At 40.4% G+C, this 19,550-nt stretch overlaps 1 protein-coding gene and 1 long non-coding RNA gene across 8 annotated transcripts in view; one reads left to right on the top strand and one right to left on the bottom strand.

Annotated features, from left to right (window-relative positions):
* Positions 1-19,550, top strand: part of cacnb2a (calcium channel, voltage-dependent, beta 2a) — a 107,157-nt gene that overhangs the window by 36,806 nt on the left and 50,801 nt on the right. The window contains exon 1 of one of the 6 annotated variants that reach the window (XM_070553130.1): positions 15,080-15,738. The exons of 4 other annotated variants lie outside the window; for them this stretch is intronic. In XM_070553130.1, coding sequence (XP_070409231.1) covers positions 15,736-15,738 — 3 coding nt within the window. In that variant the 5' untranslated portion in view covers positions 15,080-15,735. Of the gene's footprint in view, positions 1-15,079; positions 15,739-19,550 lie in introns of those variants that run through there. One more of the 6 variants, XM_054751493.2, reaches the window with a different exon arrangement.
* On the bottom strand, positions 471-18,400 carry LOC107382504 (uncharacterized). 2 transcript variants are annotated; one of them, XR_008566029.2, is made up of 3 exons: positions 17,956-18,400; positions 4,357-4,512; positions 471-862 (listed from the first exon to the last, which is right to left on the bottom strand). It is a non-coding gene; the product is annotated as an uncharacterized lncRNA (long non-coding RNA). The 2 variants fall into 2 exon arrangements; XR_008566028.2 differs by lacking the exon at positions 471-862 and adding an exon at positions 3,538-3,743.

A 19,550-nucleotide genomic window follows, 5' to 3' on the forward strand; every position in this document is an offset into this window, starting at 1 on the left:
GATCTGCATCACACTGTCACTTAACCAGTGTTGGGAAAGGCCGCTTTAGTTCGTCACTAAAATGTTTTTTAACCAAGTTCACTGTTCCTTATTTTTTGAGAGTGAGAGAGAGAGAGAGGGAGAGGGAGAGGGAGAGGGGGAGAGAGAATTTATGAAGAGCAAATAAATGAATAGTTAAATATTACCCATGCAACTCTGTGACTACTGTTTTCTGATTAGATTTTTTTCCCCAGTTAATTCCGTACTCAGAAATTTCTATTTCCGAGTAGAAATAATGAACGGGAACAACCCCCAAAGTCAAGGAATATTTTTTAACATACAACATGACATACAATACATACAATTGCCAATATAACAGACAGATCATAGCAAACAGATAAAAACCGATAAAAGTATGTTATATACAGTTGTATATTTTCCAAGGCTACAGGACGTCCGTCCTCCACACAGCATAGGCATAGAACAGTAGATGCTGCACCAACCGCTACTGCCTGTGGTGGCCGCATTTGTGGGTTCTACTTTTTACATACTCTATGGTTACCAGGATGTTTTAGCTAGGCTTTAGATCCGTGGTGATGGTCACGTCCATAAATCTGTTCAACCATGCCAGAACAAACGGACTTACTCACTTTAACATAACCAACAAATTCAATTCACGTTTACAAAAAATAAACAAGTTCAATAAACACATTCAGGTACAACACCGCACTTAATAGTCATGGACTCATCCATCTTGGCTCAGGATGGGGAAGGCTGTTGTTTTAGTGTCCAAGAAACAGCAGAGGACATCTTGGCTAGTATAAGCTAACCATTTGCATTAGCAACTCCACCACACAGCAGAACTCCTCCAGGCTTGAGGTATCTGTGGAGATAAAACATCCTCATTGCAAGTTAGTGGTAGAGTCTCATTGCTGTTACCCAATCCGGGACGACAAGTCTAAATATCAGGATAAAAGACTCAAAACCTGCTATCTGAAGCTCAGCTATGATGTGGCTCACTTCCAGTTCCTGGAAATGGTGCACTGTTGCAAATAAGAGACAGATGATCATGCTGCAGCTGCCGTCACTGACCCCGCTCCCTCCCCAAGGCCGGATCTCCCGACATCACAACACTCAGTCTGACTTAGCGCTTCCAGGAGAAACAATAATGAAATTATGAAAATGATAACGCGTTTGGAGGAGCGTCCTCTGATCCTCTCTCTTGTGTGAGCAGACAATCTCTCTCTCTCTCTCTCTCTCTCTCAGTCGCTGGTGGAGCGCACCACATGACAACCCGCTCAATTAACATAATTCACGACCCAAATCCAACAGAACCGATCGGGCTGATTCGGTCCGGGTTTGGTCCCGGGTTACAACTCCAGCGCTCAGCCCTGCAGTACCACATAAAGGCAGACCAAAGTTTCCTACCCGGTAAATGTGGAGAACACTGCTCTGACAGATTTGGATGCAACGCTGGGCCGCCGTTAAAATAACAAAACTACATTCCACTATAACTGAATATGGCTCCTCTTCTATGATGCAGAATCGTTTATGCCCACATCTGGATGCATCGATTATTGGATTATTTTCCTCAGCTGTATCTATCCCACACCTCCCGGTCGGCCATCGGGGGTGGGGGTGGGGGTTGGGCGCGGGGTTTGGGGGCCACAAAGAGAGGGCTCACGGGCCGAACATGGCCCGCGGGCCGCCATTTTCAGATCACTGCCATATGGCAATGCTTCTGTCCTTCTGCTGCTTTCAGCATCTTCACACTGTCTCTGCACGGAGCTGAAATGTCACGTTTTGTTTGTAAAATATCAGATAAGGAAATATCCTAAGATGTCAGATTTTAATGATCAGGTTTGTTACATTAATTTATTATACCAATGATTACATTTTACATTTGATTATATTTATTTTTAAAAAATGCAGAACACTGATGTGTTAAAATTTTTGATTTTACAGACAACCGATATGATCTAACTCTTAATTTACAATACTGATATAAACCGCTACCAATAAATGCAGGGTCTCCCCCTCATTGAAAAAAATTACTTTAGGTAGCTAACATCACATTTCTCCATGCATACTTAACTTAAACATTATTATTATGCCTACTTTAATTTAAGTTGGGATAGCTGAGCCAAGCAAACAAGAATATCTCATAACTAAACCTCAGATCTATAATAGTTAGACATTTTTAGAGGTTGATGTGTATTATATGCATGGTATTTGAAATTTGATTAACTAAAAAAGTTATATTTGCCTGAACAATTTAAAGGTTAAAGTGTAATATTTGACTTTCTTAACCCTTTAAATCCCAGTTCACATTTTATCATCATATCACATTAAAAGAGACACATTATGCAAACTCACCTTTTGCATCTTTTTATGGTGCAATGTGGGTCTCTAAAAACTGTCCATAAATTTTCTGTCAGCATTTAGTTTAAAGAATTGTGAGCATAAAACAAGCCATTTCAAAAAGTCCCCATTTGTGATGTCACAAACAGAGTTTGCTTAAAAACTCCTCTCACCCCGTCAGTGTGGGGTAGCAGCGACTCTACTCTCAGCCCCTCCCAGAAATCGGTTGAGCTTATATTTGCTTCGGCAACTGACGATCTAGATTTCTAGGCTAGAACTTCATTAAAAAAAATTTAAAACCCTACTAAACTGAAGAAAATCTAAAAACGTCATTATTACTTTAATAATGACTAAAGGGACTAAAATGTGAGGATTAAACGTAATTACGCACACACACTGATCAGCCATAACATTAAGACTAGATTGTGGTGCATAAAAAAGACCCTGTGGTGTTTGGTCTAAGAAAGTAATCAAATAAGTCTTAATTCTATGGGTCCTGACTCTGAGGGTTGTTAGGGTGAGATCTCTGTAGAAATGGTTAAAAGATAATCCGTGTGAATCCTGGAACAGGATTAGCAGAGGTATTCAATTTGTCATGACTGATTGGTGTAATTTACAAATACTCTGTAAGGCATTTAATAACTATCTGAACATGAGAGCGGTTCATGCGAGAAAACTGAGAGTCAGTCAAGACCTTTTGGAAACTCCCTCCTTAGATGTGTTAAAATAAATCAGACCAACAAAGAGTTTTGCTAGTTTAGCCCAAAATTAAGTTATTAATCTTATGAAAGTTGCAAATAAACTCAAAAGTGTTTTATATATATATATATATATATATATATATATATATATATATATATATATATATATATATATATATATATATATATTGGTGGCATTTCTCAACAACTCATCAAATATTCTTATCTGTCAGTTTTGTATTTCAGCTTGGTGATGTTTTTAAGGTGAAAGGTCGGGGTCGAATCACACAAACTATTACCAGAGTCTGTTAGGAAATATTCAAATATACAAAAATATCATTAAATTAAAACTCTTAGTTCTCAGCCCATTTTGTATTTAGTGACAGGAAACAGTTTTGGCATTTCTGGTAAAAAAAAAAAAAAATCCCAAATAAGCATTTTTATCACCATTAGGTGTAAAGAAAATGGTCAAAGAACAGAATACAGTCATGTTTTTATTGAGATGGCATACCGTTCTATTTAAGTTTTGACATTAAAAGTGTGTAGTTGGTGTCTGGAGAGTGCCAACATTGAATTATCACGTGTGAGCTCTCGTTTGATGAGTTAGATCAGTTATCCTGCTTCTGGTAATTGAAGATTTTGTAGTTTTTGTTAAATTTGTAAACGCAGAAACACGTTGGTAAGAAAGGCTGGGCTGCAGTCCTGCAAAAAAAAAAAAAAAAACATTATTTTATCTGAGAAATTATAGTTAAATTGTTTAGTTTGTTTCTTTACATGATAAATTCTTTTTAAATTCACTTTATGCACACAAAAGCTGCAGGAACTGGAGGCTTTTGGATCCAGTTGTAGTGCCTCTGCCTGATCCCAGGTATCCACTTGTCTGTCCAATAAGCTTAATGACTCTGAATGCCACAGTCGTAATCGGCGGGGTGGGCCGTGCCAGCCGGATTAGTTCTCCAGATGGTGCTGTTACTATCTTACTGTCTGCCTGACAGCGGCTGCACAGCTGCAGGAGGTCACATGTTTTACAGCAGCATTGCAGGATCAGTAAGGCTGAGCATCACAGCTAGCTGTTCTCTATTATTACAGTTTTATAGTGTGTTTGTCTCCAAGTAGAGCGTGTGTGTGAGCGTGCAGCAAACATGTGTTTTTTCAGATAGATGAGAGTACCGTGCGACAGGTGTCACACTGTCAAATTAAAGTTTAAAGCCAAGCCAGGCAAAGAAAAACACTTGAGGGCTAACCATGACGCTGCAGAGCTTAAACGCTGAAGTGCGTGTCATCTTATGGTCATGTCATTGTGTGTGTCACTCACTGCTGGTGTTCTTCTGTTTGACCGCGTCTCACGTCTTCTACCGTAGACTCCACCTGCTCTGCAGGCATCGCAGCAGTCATCGTTATCCCAGAGAGGTTAGCTTTGTTTTTTTTTAACACTGGGCATCAGCTGCTTGCACCCCAGGGTCATGGCACTCTGAACAAAAAAACAGGGTATTTGCATAATTCATTATAGTGACTGTGGAGCAGACAGGCGACACAGGTGTCCCGGCCGTTGTGGAAGAACAAGCATGCCTAAGAAGAAAAAGGTAAAAGACCAGAAAAATTCATAAAATGCTAAATGGTTTTGTTTAAGTTCAAAGTGTGCACCATTAGTCTCTATCTTGGTTTTTGGTGTGAACTTTCTTCTTATTCGTTGCAATTCTTCTCTTTGGGGAGAGTTGTTGCTGATGAGTGTGTGTGGGGGTGGGGGTGGGGGGGTGGGGGGTGGTGGTGGTGGGGGGGGGGTTATTGCAAAGTCTGTATGAGGTTCAAACATGAGGCAGGAATCACGCTGCCCTTACTTTAAATAGAGCTTAGTTTTATCATAGATTGTTTCTGGACTTTACCTTCCCTTCAGTCTAGTGACTGAACAAGACTTCTGTGAAAGACAATCTGCTGGATCACCTTTCTTTTCCCAGAGGAGATGGATCTCACAGGTTCAATGAAAGAATGGGAACTTACTCCGTTTGCACAACGATCCAGACAGGGGAAACTTGTATTAACAAATGACTGTCAAACAGGTAAAGGAGCAATATGTAAGAATTCTACAGTGAAATAGTCACAAAACAGTCTAATGTCTCAGTCATTGGAAGGAAGGTTACATTGAAACAGGGTTGTCTGTTTTTCTTTTTTTTTTTTAAAAAAAAAAAAGGGGCGTTGTACTCTTTACAATCTGTGAGCATGAGGTTGCTGAGTCTGCGCCGAGCTAGCGCAGCAGCTCTAGAATTTGGAATTCGACACTGACAGGCACAAAGTTCCAGAGTTTTTTAAAGAATCGAAGCCTGTAAACAAAAACGACCCAGAAGTTATTTCTTATACCCTAAAGAAGTCACGGCATCTTTTTATTTTTACTCTAATACTGGCTGAAGCAGGCTAGAGGCTAACGTTGAACTAACAATGCTAACGGAGAATTTGAAGCAACTAGCTGACTCTGAAAATATCTCAAGCTACTTCTTCAATTACCAACAACTAGATGTTACAGTGAAATGTGTGTAGGAAGTGAAAATGTGTCAATTGTGGTGTTTTACTTCCTGACTTGTCTTTGTTTGTCATGTATAATCTTCTGGTGCTGATCTGTAACTGGCAACAGCCAATAAAACTCACAGAACAGCAGTGAGACAGTAACTTTTGGCTTATAAAACTGGACTATAATAACTAAATTTGACAGCAGGATGCCATGTTTACTTCATTTTTTTTACATATTTCACCTTTAAACTTGTGATTCTCACATTTCCATTTAGACAGTTTGAGAACTTCAGAGTAGTTCTTGTTTTGTTTGGAATGATGCAATTGAGGCATATTTGAACAGTTTTTTTTAACAAAATTTGTATAAATGTCCACTTTTTCACTGGAAAGAGGTTTTAGATTTTGAAAGTTGAGAATTAGTCATTATTGCAAAAGTTTAGCCTAAATAAATCACTTTTTAGGAGGCTACTGTAAGCTGAGAAATAGCAAGACAAAAGAGTGGGTGTGCAAATTACCCCCATAAAACATTGCTTTAAAGCTTATAAGAGATCAAAATGAGATCAAAAACTCTCAAATATGGTTGGATACCATGCAAGAATTAGCCAAAAAATATTGCATTAATTTAACAGAATTAAAATAGAAGCTTTTCTTTTCTCATCTTCTTACAGTAATTCATGTCAGTCATTTGTTTTACTCTAAATCCTTGATAAGTTGAGAGGCTGAAGCAGGTTTTAATCTTCTTTGTCAGAGACACAATCGTTGCAAAGAGGGGGATGAAGCGGACACAAGCAGCCACCTCTGTGGGTCTATAGAACATGTCCTCCTAAGTACCGTCTCTCACTGATCTGTTCTTACTGGCTGTAAAGCAAATGCTGAGACAAAGTTTGAGTTTCTTGTATGATTAAAAAAGTGAGATGAGTAACATAAATGGAAGGGTCGAGAAACTGATTTTATCAATTAATTCAAATTTGTTGTAAATAAAAATTCATTTTGGGAAAATCTGATTTTTTGTCCTCCATCTGGGCTTCCGTAGTTAAGCGTAAAACCTGATTTATGCTTCTCTGTTTGCGTGGGTATGGAGACACTCAACGCCATCATGCAATAATGCATGGCTCTTTGGCAGGCCCGCAAAGGGTGACAGAGAGATGTCCAGTTTTTTTTAACTATCTATCAAAAGTGACAGAGACTGCAAGCTTGTGACTGGTCAGGAGACTGCTTTATTTAAATCATCAGTTCTACCCTTTCCCCACTCAAATGGAGAACAAAGATACGCAGTAAACTTTTTAATTGTGAAAAGAAATGACAAGAAATGTGAGTTTGGAGGTAGCAACTAAATGAAGAGGTGGAGCAGAAGTTTTACACCCTCTGTTGTCCTGGCGGCGAATTGCAGGCCAAAGATTTTTCTCTGCACGTTGGTCTAGACGCTCCACTGTAGCTTCAGCGGGTCTACCACTGGCCCAACAAATTTTAAGTCAGTGCTCTGTTTGTAGAGAGATGTTGAGCAGGCTCAGCACCAGCGCTGCAACAGAGAATTACTACAAAGAATGGCGTTTGTTTGAAACGTCTTTGGCAACAACTTTCAATGTTTTAGACTTGGGCTTTACTTTGAGACATGAGCAGATAGAGGTGCTTAAATCATTTATTTAGAAAAAAGATGGCATCCCGTTGCTCCGATTGGTCCTAGCACTGTCTTGAAAGACAACCCTAGCTTCCACCCCATGACTAAGTTGTCTATCGGTTGTGGCTAGACTATATATTTTCATGTATGAGTTGCCAGCCCCACTGGCTGTCACTGGCTGTCATATTCTGATCATTTTACCAAAAGATAATCCATTCCTGGGACAATTATTTTTTGTTGTTGTGTGTCGTTTACTTTTGCAACCTGAACCCCATTTGTCGAATTAGCAGCTTTGTCACTTTGTCCATCATCTCTGCCTCTGCTTTCCTGACCCGCCCGTGACCGCATTGGTCACAGTCCCAGTTTGCCAGCTGAAGGGTGTTTCCTATGAGTCCATGTGGAACAGCCGATGTGTTGATGTGTTCAGTGAGCGTGAAGCATCTCCTTTAACACCACACGCAGCACCGCTGCAGCTTAAACCTGCAGACCGCTGTACATGTCACTACATCAAATGTTTGCATCCTCTGACATCATGATTTTCATCCCTGCTGACATGCTCGACTGGCTTCCCCTGTCTCCTCGGACCAGAGATTTCTTAAGGGTGAGCTTATATTCATTTCATCGTAGGGCTTATTAAAACTTGCAAAAGTTTGGAAATCTCGTGTTTTGTGATTGAGTTTCTAGAGAAGATACAGGTGAAAACTGGAAGTACAACTGCTTTATTTTCTTCAATCATTTTCGTTTGATTTCTCTTCTTTTGTGACACGTTTCTTTCCCTAATTATCTGTAATTACAAGTGATCTCTGGGCTCAATCAGATGGGCGTGTGGAACAGCTAGGCAACCCCAGTCTGATGCTGGCTGTCGACTCCAAGGCTTTCATCAGTTATTAATCAGTCACGTTGGGCTCAGCATGGATTCTCCAGTCTGATTGCACTAGTTACTACTGTTGATTCATGCTGTAGTGTTCTGAATTAATCTATTTGTTATTTTTACTGGTTCATATGCCTTTGAAACGTTCTGGAAAATATGTTGATTCATCTTCATGTTGTCAAGATCAGGGGATTGTTTTAACTAATATTAAACAATCAATCTGCTTTCATTTGTTTAGCACTTTCCATCATCCTCAAGGGGGACCCAAAGCGCTGAACACAGCACAAATAAAACATAGAAAGCAAAACACCAATAAGACTAAGATCAATAAGAAGAAAAATCTATAACAGCAAATAAAATAAAAACTATTTACCAATTAAAACCAGTCACCGAACAGATTAGGTGAAAGCCAGACGATAAAAATGAGTCTTCGGGTGACTCTTAAAAGCAGCCAAAGTTGGAGACAGCTTAATGTTGAGAGGTAACTTGTTTCAGAGGAATGGTGCTATAACAGAAAATGTCCCATCCCCACAAGTCCTGGACCTGGAGCGAGGCACAGTCAACAGGAACTGATCTGCAGAGTGCAATGACCTTGAGGGTACATGTCTTAAACAGATCCCCAAGTTATGGAGGGGCACTGCCCTAAGAAAACTGATAGACAAATAAAAGGAGTTTATGCTGTGCCCTCTAGGAAACTGGAAGCCAATGAAGCATTGTCAGCACAGGACTAATATGGTCCCATTTCTTGGACCCCATCAGAAACCTGGGGGCTAAAAACGCTATTTTCTAATCCGCTTAGCCTTGCGCCCTGGGTCGAACATATGTTGTACTGCAATTTAAATGAAAAGTAATGATGGGTGTTTCAACCATGCCAGTCACGTACTTTGAGATTTATTCGCTTGTAAAGGTTCATAATTAGCATGACTACAAACTAGAAATCGGCACGTCGCATGTGTGACATCACCACATAATCTCTCGCCAAAGTAGCTGCTATTTACCAAATGACCAGATTTATGGTGGTTCTATCCTCCTGTGGGAAATTTGCTGAACTTACAGCCATTTTCCCTCAGTTTTGTCCGCGTCTGGTTCGATGACGTCACTTTCGTGAAGTGTGTTTGTAGTCCTGGACTTATTTTCACATAAAACCTAAAATGGCATTTCCCCCGTTTGAAAATAAACACGTTCTTGGTATCAAAATGTGTCTTTAAAATTCACAGAACTCCATATGTGAAATCCATGGCACAAAACAAGCGGAATTAGAAAATATCTTTTTTAGCCCCGTTGACTTGCATTCATCTTTTCATTCTTCCGGGGACCCGTGATGCGGAAGTGACTTAGGCTCCCTATAGTGTGACGTCATTGCCGGGCGCAGGTCCCCAAGCCGATCTGGCACCTGAGCAGATCTCAGTGACTATACCGACACCGGCTCCGCCTTGCACACCCCGTTGCCAAAGCAGCAGACTGACTGCTCTTCTTAATTGTAGGCACATAACATAAAAACACCCACTGATTTCCCACAGAGAGAGAGTAATATCAGGCATATAATTTAACATAAAAGGTTTCAAAGTTTTTAAATGTGAAAAAGCACAAAAAGAAAGTCAACTTTTACTTTGAAAGCTGAACCTCAAGTACAAAGCGGAAGTACTGCGATTTTGCTTGGACAGGAAATCCAAGCGAGGGCTGTTTTTTCCGTTGTTTTCAAAGTGGAGAACAACATGATGACAGTGTGGAGGAATACATTTTTACTGCTTCTTAAAAAGGCATAAAGAAGCTCTCTCTGTCTCCATCTTCTCATTTTGTTTCTTCTGGATGTGATTCAAACATCCCGCAAGATGTCGACATTTCTGCCTTTAGAGATTTAGCATTATTACGAGTCATGAAACACGCTATTATTTCGAGAAAAACAAGAATTTTATCACTTTTTAATGAGAAAGTTTCTCGTTATTACGAGATATCGATCCTTATTGTTTTCCTCACACTGACCATAATACGCTTCCGTAGGACTGACACTGGGGTCAAGATGTTGGAAATTGCTCCAATAAAGCAGATAAAACATTTTAAAAAATTACATTTAAAACATTTGTATTTTGCTTCCGAGAAGCCTGACTTTTTTGGTCATCTTTGTAAGTGGTCTTAGTTAATCCAGACTTTGAGTTTATTTTGAAAACTAGCCTAGAAATGTAGACAGATCATCGCAGTAGAAAATATTTTGCCCTTTAGGCTGGTCTAGCCATGCTCCATTATAGCCTCAGCAGGTCTACCACTGGCTAGGTCAATCGTAGTGCTATGTTTGTGGAGAGATGTTGGATTGGCTTAGTACCATTACTTCAAAGCTTTTGTTTATTGTTACGATGACTTCAGAGCTGCAACAGAAAAAACAACAAAGATGGCGACTAAAGAATGGCACTCATTTGAAACGGCTTTAGACAATTTAGACTTGGGCTCCATTTTTTTCTGGTTCTTCACTATACACAGAGCAAATAGAGCTTGTTTTGGGGTGGCGTTGGGGTGATGACCCCAAAACCAAGTTATTGGGGTCGTCACCCCAACGTCACCCCGAAATCGTCCTCTGCTGCCCGCAGATAAACAGGGAAAGCTCTGATGAAGACACCAGTGAAAGTCGAAACATGTCAGCAAAGGTAAAAACAAGGTCTATTTACTCTGCGTATAGTGAAGAACCAGAAAACATGGAATCGGATAAAAAAAACAGAAGTAACGTAGACTTGGGCTTTTCTTTGAGACATTAGCTGATGGTGGTGCTTCTTCTTGGACAGTGTATGGCGGACTGCCCCGTTGGGTGATTTTCATTGCATTGAATACGTGACTGGTCCTGGGGCTGTCCAATTGTGTGCGAACACAGTTCAGAGACAACCATAGAATCCGCCCCACAACTGAGGTCTTTCGTAGCCAGACAGGTATATAAATAAATAGTAATTATAGGATGGCTTGCCAAGCTAACAATCTAGTTAGTTTCCTGCAAATAAAAGGTAATCCCACAGTTTTAATGTAAAATAGCTGAAAAATAAGGGGCCTCATAAAGAAAAAAGACACACTGTTTGAACAGTTTCAGTGAACAGATCAGAGACGATTTACGAAACTGGTGGATTATTTGAATGCAGCACTGTACTTGTGCAAAATAATCTAACATTCAGTTTAACGGTGGCCATTTGTGGAGGATTTTCTCTTTCTAGACAGAGTGAAAGATTTATCCAGCAGCACTTGAAGGTTTCTTGGATGGTTTCATTTGTTTAATAGCATTCTTGGCAACACGAAACCCCTTCGGAGAGGCTTTACTGACATTCTCTCAGTTATCCAGTGCACTTCGGTTTTGTAGTGGTTGATTTAAATTCATTAAACATTGCTGATACGGCCTGTTTTAATGGTGCTTCTGATAGATAATAAAACTATTGATCAATTAATTATAATATCTCTGTCATTAGAAAATGTAAGAAATTTTTACTTCAATTTCCTGTTCTTTTCTCATTTCTAATGAGATTTATTTATTTTATTTTGTATAATAACTCATCATTCCAAGTGCTTTTGAGTTATTTAAAGGTTTTAAATAAAAAAAAACAATAGTGAAACATTTGTACAGCACAAGGTGACATTGTCATGAAGGGAAACTCCTGCTGGCAGTTAGGTTTTTTCATATTGATTCCTGCTCATGGTTCAATTACTGTGGGTTGGTTGTTACGCCATCCAAGCTGGTATTTGTGTATGAAAGGCTGCTGACATCACTGTGCATGCACGCTAATCGATAGGCTAAAGGCAGGCCCAGAACCACTTTCCAAGCCACAGAAGTACCAGAGGTCATTTATTTGTCAACGTCTACTTGAGCTCTTCCAAGCTGAGCTGATAATTGTTTGCTTCACAAAACAAGTAGGTCATAATCTCCTAAATAAAAAAAAAAAACTTTGATTTTCTGGGAGTGAAAACTACGCTTTGTGATTTTTTTTATTTAATGAGAGCATGAAATGGACCGGTAACTGTGAAATACATTGTTGTGCAAACATCCGCCATACTTTGGATAACTTATCTTACATTTAAGGTAGAAATGCTTCAAGAGGAGAAATATCCTATTTTATTGGCAAAAGTAATTTTTTAAAAATCTGTATGTTTAGCGTGGTCCTCCAGCAAGTGTTTAGTGCAAATACAGGTAAGTGCAAAAATACCAAGGTAAGTTTAATAAAATCAGCTTTTGGCAAAGAAACCAGACTGTCTGTGTTGAGACTGTTGCCTGTAAAACTGAAAACAGAACAAGATCTACCATTTTAATGCCATTCTAGTTTATTATAAAGCTAAATTAGCAGCTAAAAAATTTTAATTCCTTTGCAACTTCTTCAGAATTAATTGAAAATTTTCCCACCCCTCCTCATCTCATCCTTCCAAGCTTGGGTCCTCCACCAGAGGTCTGGGAGCTCGAGGGTTCTACACAGAATCTTATCTGTTCCTAGAACTGCAATTTTCTGGACTGAGATGTCTGATGGTTTTCCTGGGATCTGCTTTAGCCACTCCTCCAGTCTGGGGGTTACTGCCCCGAGTGCCCCAATGACCACAGGCACCACCGATGTCTTCACTCTCCATCCTTTCCAGTTCTTCTCTGAGGCCCTAGCTGGTACTTCTCTATGTTTAGGTTTATGTTTATGTATTTAGCAGACGCTTTTGTCCAAAGCGACTTACAAGTGATAATCGGCATATTGCCCTTGAGGCTAACAACAACAATAACAACAACAACAACAACTTGGCATCAATCATGGAGAGGAGGGAAAAAGGAGTGGACGGTATAGAGGGGGGACGGGTGCAGGGAGGGTGCTAGTTTAGAAGATGCTCTCTGAAGAGCAGGGTCTTCAGGAGTTTCTTGAAAATTGAAAAGGAAGCCCCATAGTGCTAGGTCGGTCATTCCACATTTGTGGAACGATGCATGAGAAGAGTCTGGATTGTCCTGAGTGTGGTGTAGGCACTGCTAGCCAACGATCCTGTGATGACCGGAGCGGCCGGGCCGAGACGTAAGCCTTTGCAAGAGGATTCAGGTAAATGGGAGCCGTACCATCTCGGACTTTGTATGCTAGTGTCAGCAATTTGAATTTGATGCGTGCTGCTAGCAATAGCCAGTGGAGCTCAATGAACAGAGTGGTAACGTGTGCTCTTTTTGGCTGATTGAAAACCAGACGAGCCACTGCGTTCTGGACCATTTGATGAGGTCTCACAGTACAGCCTGGAAGACCAGTTAGAAGGGCATTGCCGTAATCGAGGCGGGAGATGACAGTAGATTGCACCAGGAGCTGGCTGGCATGTTGTGTTAGGTATGGTCTGATCTTTCGTATGTTATACAGCGCAAAGCGGCATGAACGAGCAACAGAGGCAACATGATCTTTAAAGGTCAGGTGTTCATCAATCACAACACCCAGATTTCGAACTGCCTATTCTTCTTTAGTTTCTCTTGTTCCTTTTTCCTGATGTTACCATCATTTGGTATTGCCACATCAACCACAGCGGCTGTCCTCCCTTGTTTGTCCACCACCACAATGTCCGCTTGGTTTGCCATCACCATTTTGCCAGTCTGGATCTGAAAGTCCCACAGGAGCTTGGCTCTCTCGTTCTCAGCCCTTAGGGGGTGTTTCCCACTTTGACCTTGGGGCTTGCAGTCCATACTCTGCACCGATGTTCTTGTGCACTATGCCAGCCACTTGGTTGTGGCCTTCCATGTAAGCTTTCCCTGCCAGCATCTTACACTGTTGCTCTGGTGTTTAGGGCCTGTTCCTGTGCAGATAAATGGCCTACACATACCGTATATAGCGCCTTCACAGAGTTCTACAACCCCCAAGGCGCTTCACAACACACATTCACACGCTGGTGGTGATGAGCTACTATGTAGCCACAGCTGCCTCGGGGCCTGCTGAACACAGGCACCACCAGTTCCTCTGACCACCACCAGCAGGCAAGGCAGGTTAAGTGTATATATATATATGTGTGTGTATATACGTATATATATATATATATATATATATATATATATATATATATATATATATATATACACATATACATATACAGGCAAATATTCTGGGTTCTTGTCATGGTCAGATAAGACTAACAATTCCACAGCTTACCATATTCTGAGCACACAACCTGATGCTAATCCCCAGAATGGGGTTAACCCTGATCAAACACAAAATAATCTAGGATTAAGATTCTGGGACTGCCCAGAAAACATTTTTTTTTCATACCAGAAATAATCAAACATCTGGCTTGAGTAGAATGTAGACTAAAGCTAACAGGCTGTGTGGTCATACAGGTTGGACACATAATTCTACCGTGCTCCTCTGTGTCAGACAGTCGGTGTGGTTTTTCCAGTGACACCGCTGTATTCTTGAGTCATTGCTCCCATTTTATATCTGGAGCTTGTGGATTAGTTATGCTTTCGTTTTGGGAACTCGTGACTAAGCTTCTAAGTCATGTTTTACTGTAGTTTGAATATTTAACATGTGATCCTGCAGGCATGCTCAGAGCTTGTTTGATTTCACTGAACAAAACCAGGTCTCTGATGTCAGATCACAAAGACGGATCTTTCTTTTCAAGTAACCGCTGAAGTTTTTAGATTTATGCCAGCTGCTCCCTGTCTCTTGATGAATTAACCATCTTTTTTATATGTCTGTAATTTTAGTAGATGCATAACAGCTTGCACTATCTTATGCACTTTTTTTCTTTCCTGAGACACTCCATTTGGACATATGCCAAACTCAAATCTATCGCAAACTCAAACTTTTAACAGGTCAATGATGAAAGCAAATATGGCATCGAGGAAGATAATTACTTCCTGACATTTTTTGGTCTCGGCAGCATGTGTTGTGTCGACGGAGTCGGTTGAGATCCTTCAGCCTCCCTCTCTGCCAAGTGTAACCTCTTGAAAGCAAAGTAGAACACATGTAAACTCTGCAGATCACACGCTCGTGCTCAGACATTAAAAGCTTCTGCAGCTGTTTTTGGTGGTTTCTGGAATTTTCAGGCTGGCCCCGTTGGCCGGAGATCTTACTTCCTAACTGGCTGTGCGCGCGCGTGTGTGTGTGTGTGTGCGTGTGTGCGTGTGTGCGTGTGTGCGTGTGTGCGTGTGTGTGTGTGTGTGTGTGTGTGTGTGTGTGTGTGTGTGTGTGTGTGTGTGTGTGTGTGTGTGTGTGTGTGTGTGTGTGTGTGTGTGTGTGTGGGGGAGGAGAGAGAGAGGGGCAGTGGGGCTTGTTTTTTGGGGCTGGAAGACGTTTGTAGTGCTCTAAAGGAGTGCTCCTCCAGCGTGGGAAAGACGTTTGACTTGCCTCTTTCCTCTCAGGGACTAAAGTAGGCCAAAGAAGGACTGAAGCGTTCCTCTCTGGCTGAAACGTTCGTTGCACAAGCTCCGCAGGCAGAGCTGTTCCCCTCAGGAACTTGGACAAGAAGATTTGTAGGTGCGAAAGTAGCCCGGCTGGTAGGAGTTCCTGTTCCTAAAGGAGATGAGCAGCGGCTGAGCAGATTTCTCCTAGCCTGGCTGAACAGCACAGCCACAGAAATGTTTTACTCCACGAGTGAGGAGTCGGATCTGGTGAGTTTGTATAAACATGTGCTAAACTTTTCTGAGCGTTAACTCCTCGAACAAAGAGGAAGGGCTTGAACTGCAGGAGAAAGGAGAGCATTAATGCAGGATTTAAAGGGACACCGTTCTCTTTCAGTCATCTATGGTGAGTCTTTTTCTAGATTTCACTTGTAAATAAGTAGCGGCGTGCAGTTTTAAACAGAAAGATTCAGAGTTTGAAAAGAAAGAAACATTTGGTTGTTATTTTCAAAGACAGACAGGAAACAAAAAATTAACTTTGGTTTACTCTTACAGTCGTAAAAGTGGTAAAAGAGTGGAAACAATGCCAACAGGTTCATATTTTTGCATACATAAAATTATAATTAACAGGTATAGCAGATTTAATAAAGAATAATTACAATGTAATAAAAATTATTCAGATTCAAATTAACTTAAATTAATTTGAAGCGTAAAAACAAAAATTTAGCATGAACTACAGAAATCAGACAATCAGATAATAAAGAACATATATATATATATATATATATATATATATATATATATATATATATATATATATGTATGTATGTATATGTATATAGCTTTGACATAATTTAAGGGGGAAGAAGAGGAGAAGGAAAGTTGAGTTAAATTCCATTGTGAGGTATTTGTTTATTCTACAGCTGGTTGCTCTTCATTAATTCTTGAAGTCATTTAAACACAGAAGCACTTGTTTGGTTATTTTTAGACTCTGTTTGCGAGTTAATGTTCAAAGTGCCCATGTGTCTTCTTCTCCTGAAGTGTTTGCATTTTAAACTGTCATTTTGAGCTGTGCCAAGGTGGGATAGCATGTGAAGTGGTTGAGATATTAAAATAAATATTCAGTCCTGTAAAATTGAAAACAGAAAAAAGCCCAAAAACAGTCAAGTTTTGCTTAGGTTTCAGGGGAAAAAGTAATAAAAAGTATTTAGTTCCTTTATTTGTTTATAAAGTACCTAGAACTGAATTGAACTTGTTTGTGGTACTTTTTCTGCTTTCTTTGATGTCCTGCAGTGATTCTTTCTTATCACACAGATCAACTCAATAAAAATTCATTTTCACCCTAATTAGCTTTTAGAATTTAATTTAAAAGTTTGAAAAAATTTGAAAGTACTTTTGTGGTTTCTCTTTTTTAAAGCAGAGGTTCACATAGAAAAGATCATGCTGAGTTTCACATGCATGCAGAATGTGAAAATATTCTTCAACCTACTTTTCCTGCATTAGTTGTGAAAAAAATAAGATACTAATAAGTGCTAAGGTCAGAAAAAGCCACTCAGATCTTTGTCACACTGTAAACCAGCATTCATGGACCCGTCCATCTTGGCTCGTGACTGCAGAAGGCCGTGTTGACTTTGTGGCCAGAAGAGAGCAGAACTCATCTTGGCTAGAAGAAGCTAACTGTTAGCATTAGCAGCTGCGCAACAGGTTCAGGCTTGTGTTAGTTGTCGAGATAAGACATCTACGTTGCAATTTTTTACTCAAGAAAAAGGAGCAAACGGCAGTAGTGGAGGAGTCGTGTTGCTGTTAGCCAATCAGAGGCCGTTTTCCACCCCAGCCTCCTCCAAATAAATTTTACTTCCTGAAACAGGAGTGCTAGAGCTTTTTTCCACAGAAAATCACGCTTAAGGTATTAATTCATACTAGATTCCCCGGCACGCTTATTGAAAAAAACAAAGATGTAGTTAGAATAAAGCCACTTGTAACTTGGCAGCATTAAATTAGGAGAAACACTGTGGAAAGGCTTGTGTCTCTTTAGCAGCAAGATCAATGTTTTATAAACCACTGTTTGGGTTTGAAATTGGTTCAGAGTATTGCTACTTTTCAGTCTACAGAAAACAAATGGAAAAAAAATCAATGATGATGAAGTACTTTTATGCATCCAGTAGCAGGACAGTTGGGTTTGTTCCAAAGAGAATGGCGAGAGATTCGTTCTGCTCTCTGAACCAGTTCTCATCAGTCATCTAACGGCCGGGTCCATACAGCAAATCGTCTGAATATTGATGACACAAGCACAAAATAGCAGCGCAGAGCAGCCTCTGCTCCTTTTTTTACTGTGTCATTTTAATCACCCCGTATCCTGTTGTGGTGCTGCCTTTCTTCAGAGGGATTCTGCTGTGATGAGACTCGATGGGGACGTTTCAGTGGACTTTAAACACATTGATGATGTGGTGGAGGATGTTTCAGGAAAGAACCGCCCTCTTCGAGTATTGAAAAAATGTGCATGAGAGAACACCCAGTTATCCTCGTGCATGCTCTGTTTTCAAGTAGCTGCCGACCTTGCAGCTAACTTCTAGCAGTAAACTGAAATGAATTTCTCCAAATAGCATACCAAACTCTAGCTTACCTGTCGAGCAGAAAACCAGCGACAGAGGCGTCTGTGAGGAGCCCAACCTTCGCTTTGCGCAGGAAGTGAAAACTACCCACCAACAAGCATGAATGATTCACCAGAGTGACTGAAAATTATGCAGACCAATGGTTCAGATAATCCACCCGTAAGAAAAAGATTCTCTGCTTTATCTTTAAGTAGACATGCATATATTCATCTCAAGAAAGGAAATGTAAGCATACGGCTTGTGTAGGTAAATATGTGCATGCTAAAAGATTCAATGCTGATCTTAGGGGTGTGTGTGTGTGTGTGTGTGTGTGTGTGTGTGTGTTGGCCAATCGGGTGTATCCCGCCTATCACCTGGCAACACCTAGAGTAGATTCCCCCCTTCCTTCTACAACTTGGTGCAGGTTTAGCTGAAGTCTGGATGTTTCCTCTACTGTTGCCTAGCAACCAGCATCGGCTTTCCTCTAGTGTCATCTCACTTCCGCAGCTCATTTTCATACAGTTGCACACATCATTCACAAAAACAACACAAAATATCCTATGACTTGTGGATTTATTCTAACTTTTCATCAAGCTTGGAGAAATTCTGCATTGTCAGTGCTTTCCTACAATAGCTACAGAAGCATTTCATGCAAAAATACAGGTATTCTTGATCTCACAGGTATTGCGATAGCAATAGATTTGGGATTATATTGCACAGGCCTACCTTGGTTGTAATAAAATGAGAGCTTAGTGGCACTTTTAGATTTGAATCCCAGTTTCTGGATAATTTCACTCGTTACCGGTTTATGCTAGCCTAGAAATCTAGACAAACCGTAGCAGGAGTTTTACGACCCCCAGCTCGTCTAGGAGATGATGGTTTGAGGGCGTAAAGAAAAATGTGTGTAAAACCAGACCAAACCAAGATTTACTCTCTTAGAGGAGTTTATTAACTAAAAACACTGCTTTATGCAGGCAAAGGAAAAATGAATACAAAACCAAAAGGACGTCCACACTGGGGAATTAATGATGATACAAAACACAAGGACCATCCAGGACTGGGCAAAGAACAATAATATTAATAAACACAAAACGCCGGGACTAAACCAGGAAACTAAGGGAATGAGTTAAACACAAAAAGCTCCACCAGAAGGGTGAGCTGAACTCTTTAACGAGTAATAATAAACACAAAAACTCCACCAAAAGGGTGAGCTGAACTCTTTAACGAGAATTCTAAAGAAGACGAAAAAACGAGCTCTGAACTAGGAAGAAATAACCAAACCACACAGGTTGCACAACGAGACTAAATAAGTCAGCTCTAGGAGGGAAAAGAGGAACACCAGCTTTAACACTCAGGCCTCTGCTAAGCTTCCCTCTTCGAATGACAGAGGGAGCTGCCTTTTAAAGGAAGCTCCCTGATTGGATAATGTGCGACACCTGGCTCAGCTGGAGCCAGGAGATCAGGAGGAGCACCGAGGCCATCTTGTGGCCACAAAACAGACAGCGTCTGTAACACCCTCCCCCTCAAAACAACAACTAAAAGTTATTTTTGTTGTTGCCACCAAAAACAAGAGTGCTCCCACTAACTAACTAGAAACAAAACAGCTAACTAACTAACTAAAATCCCT

The sequence above is a fragment of the Nothobranchius furzeri genome, chromosome 7 (genome assembly GCF_043380555.1).
Source record: "Nothobranchius furzeri strain GRZ-AD chromosome 7, NfurGRZ-RIMD1, whole genome shotgun sequence".
NCBI lineage: Eukaryota > Metazoa > Chordata > Actinopteri > Cyprinodontiformes > Nothobranchiidae > Nothobranchius > Nothobranchius furzeri.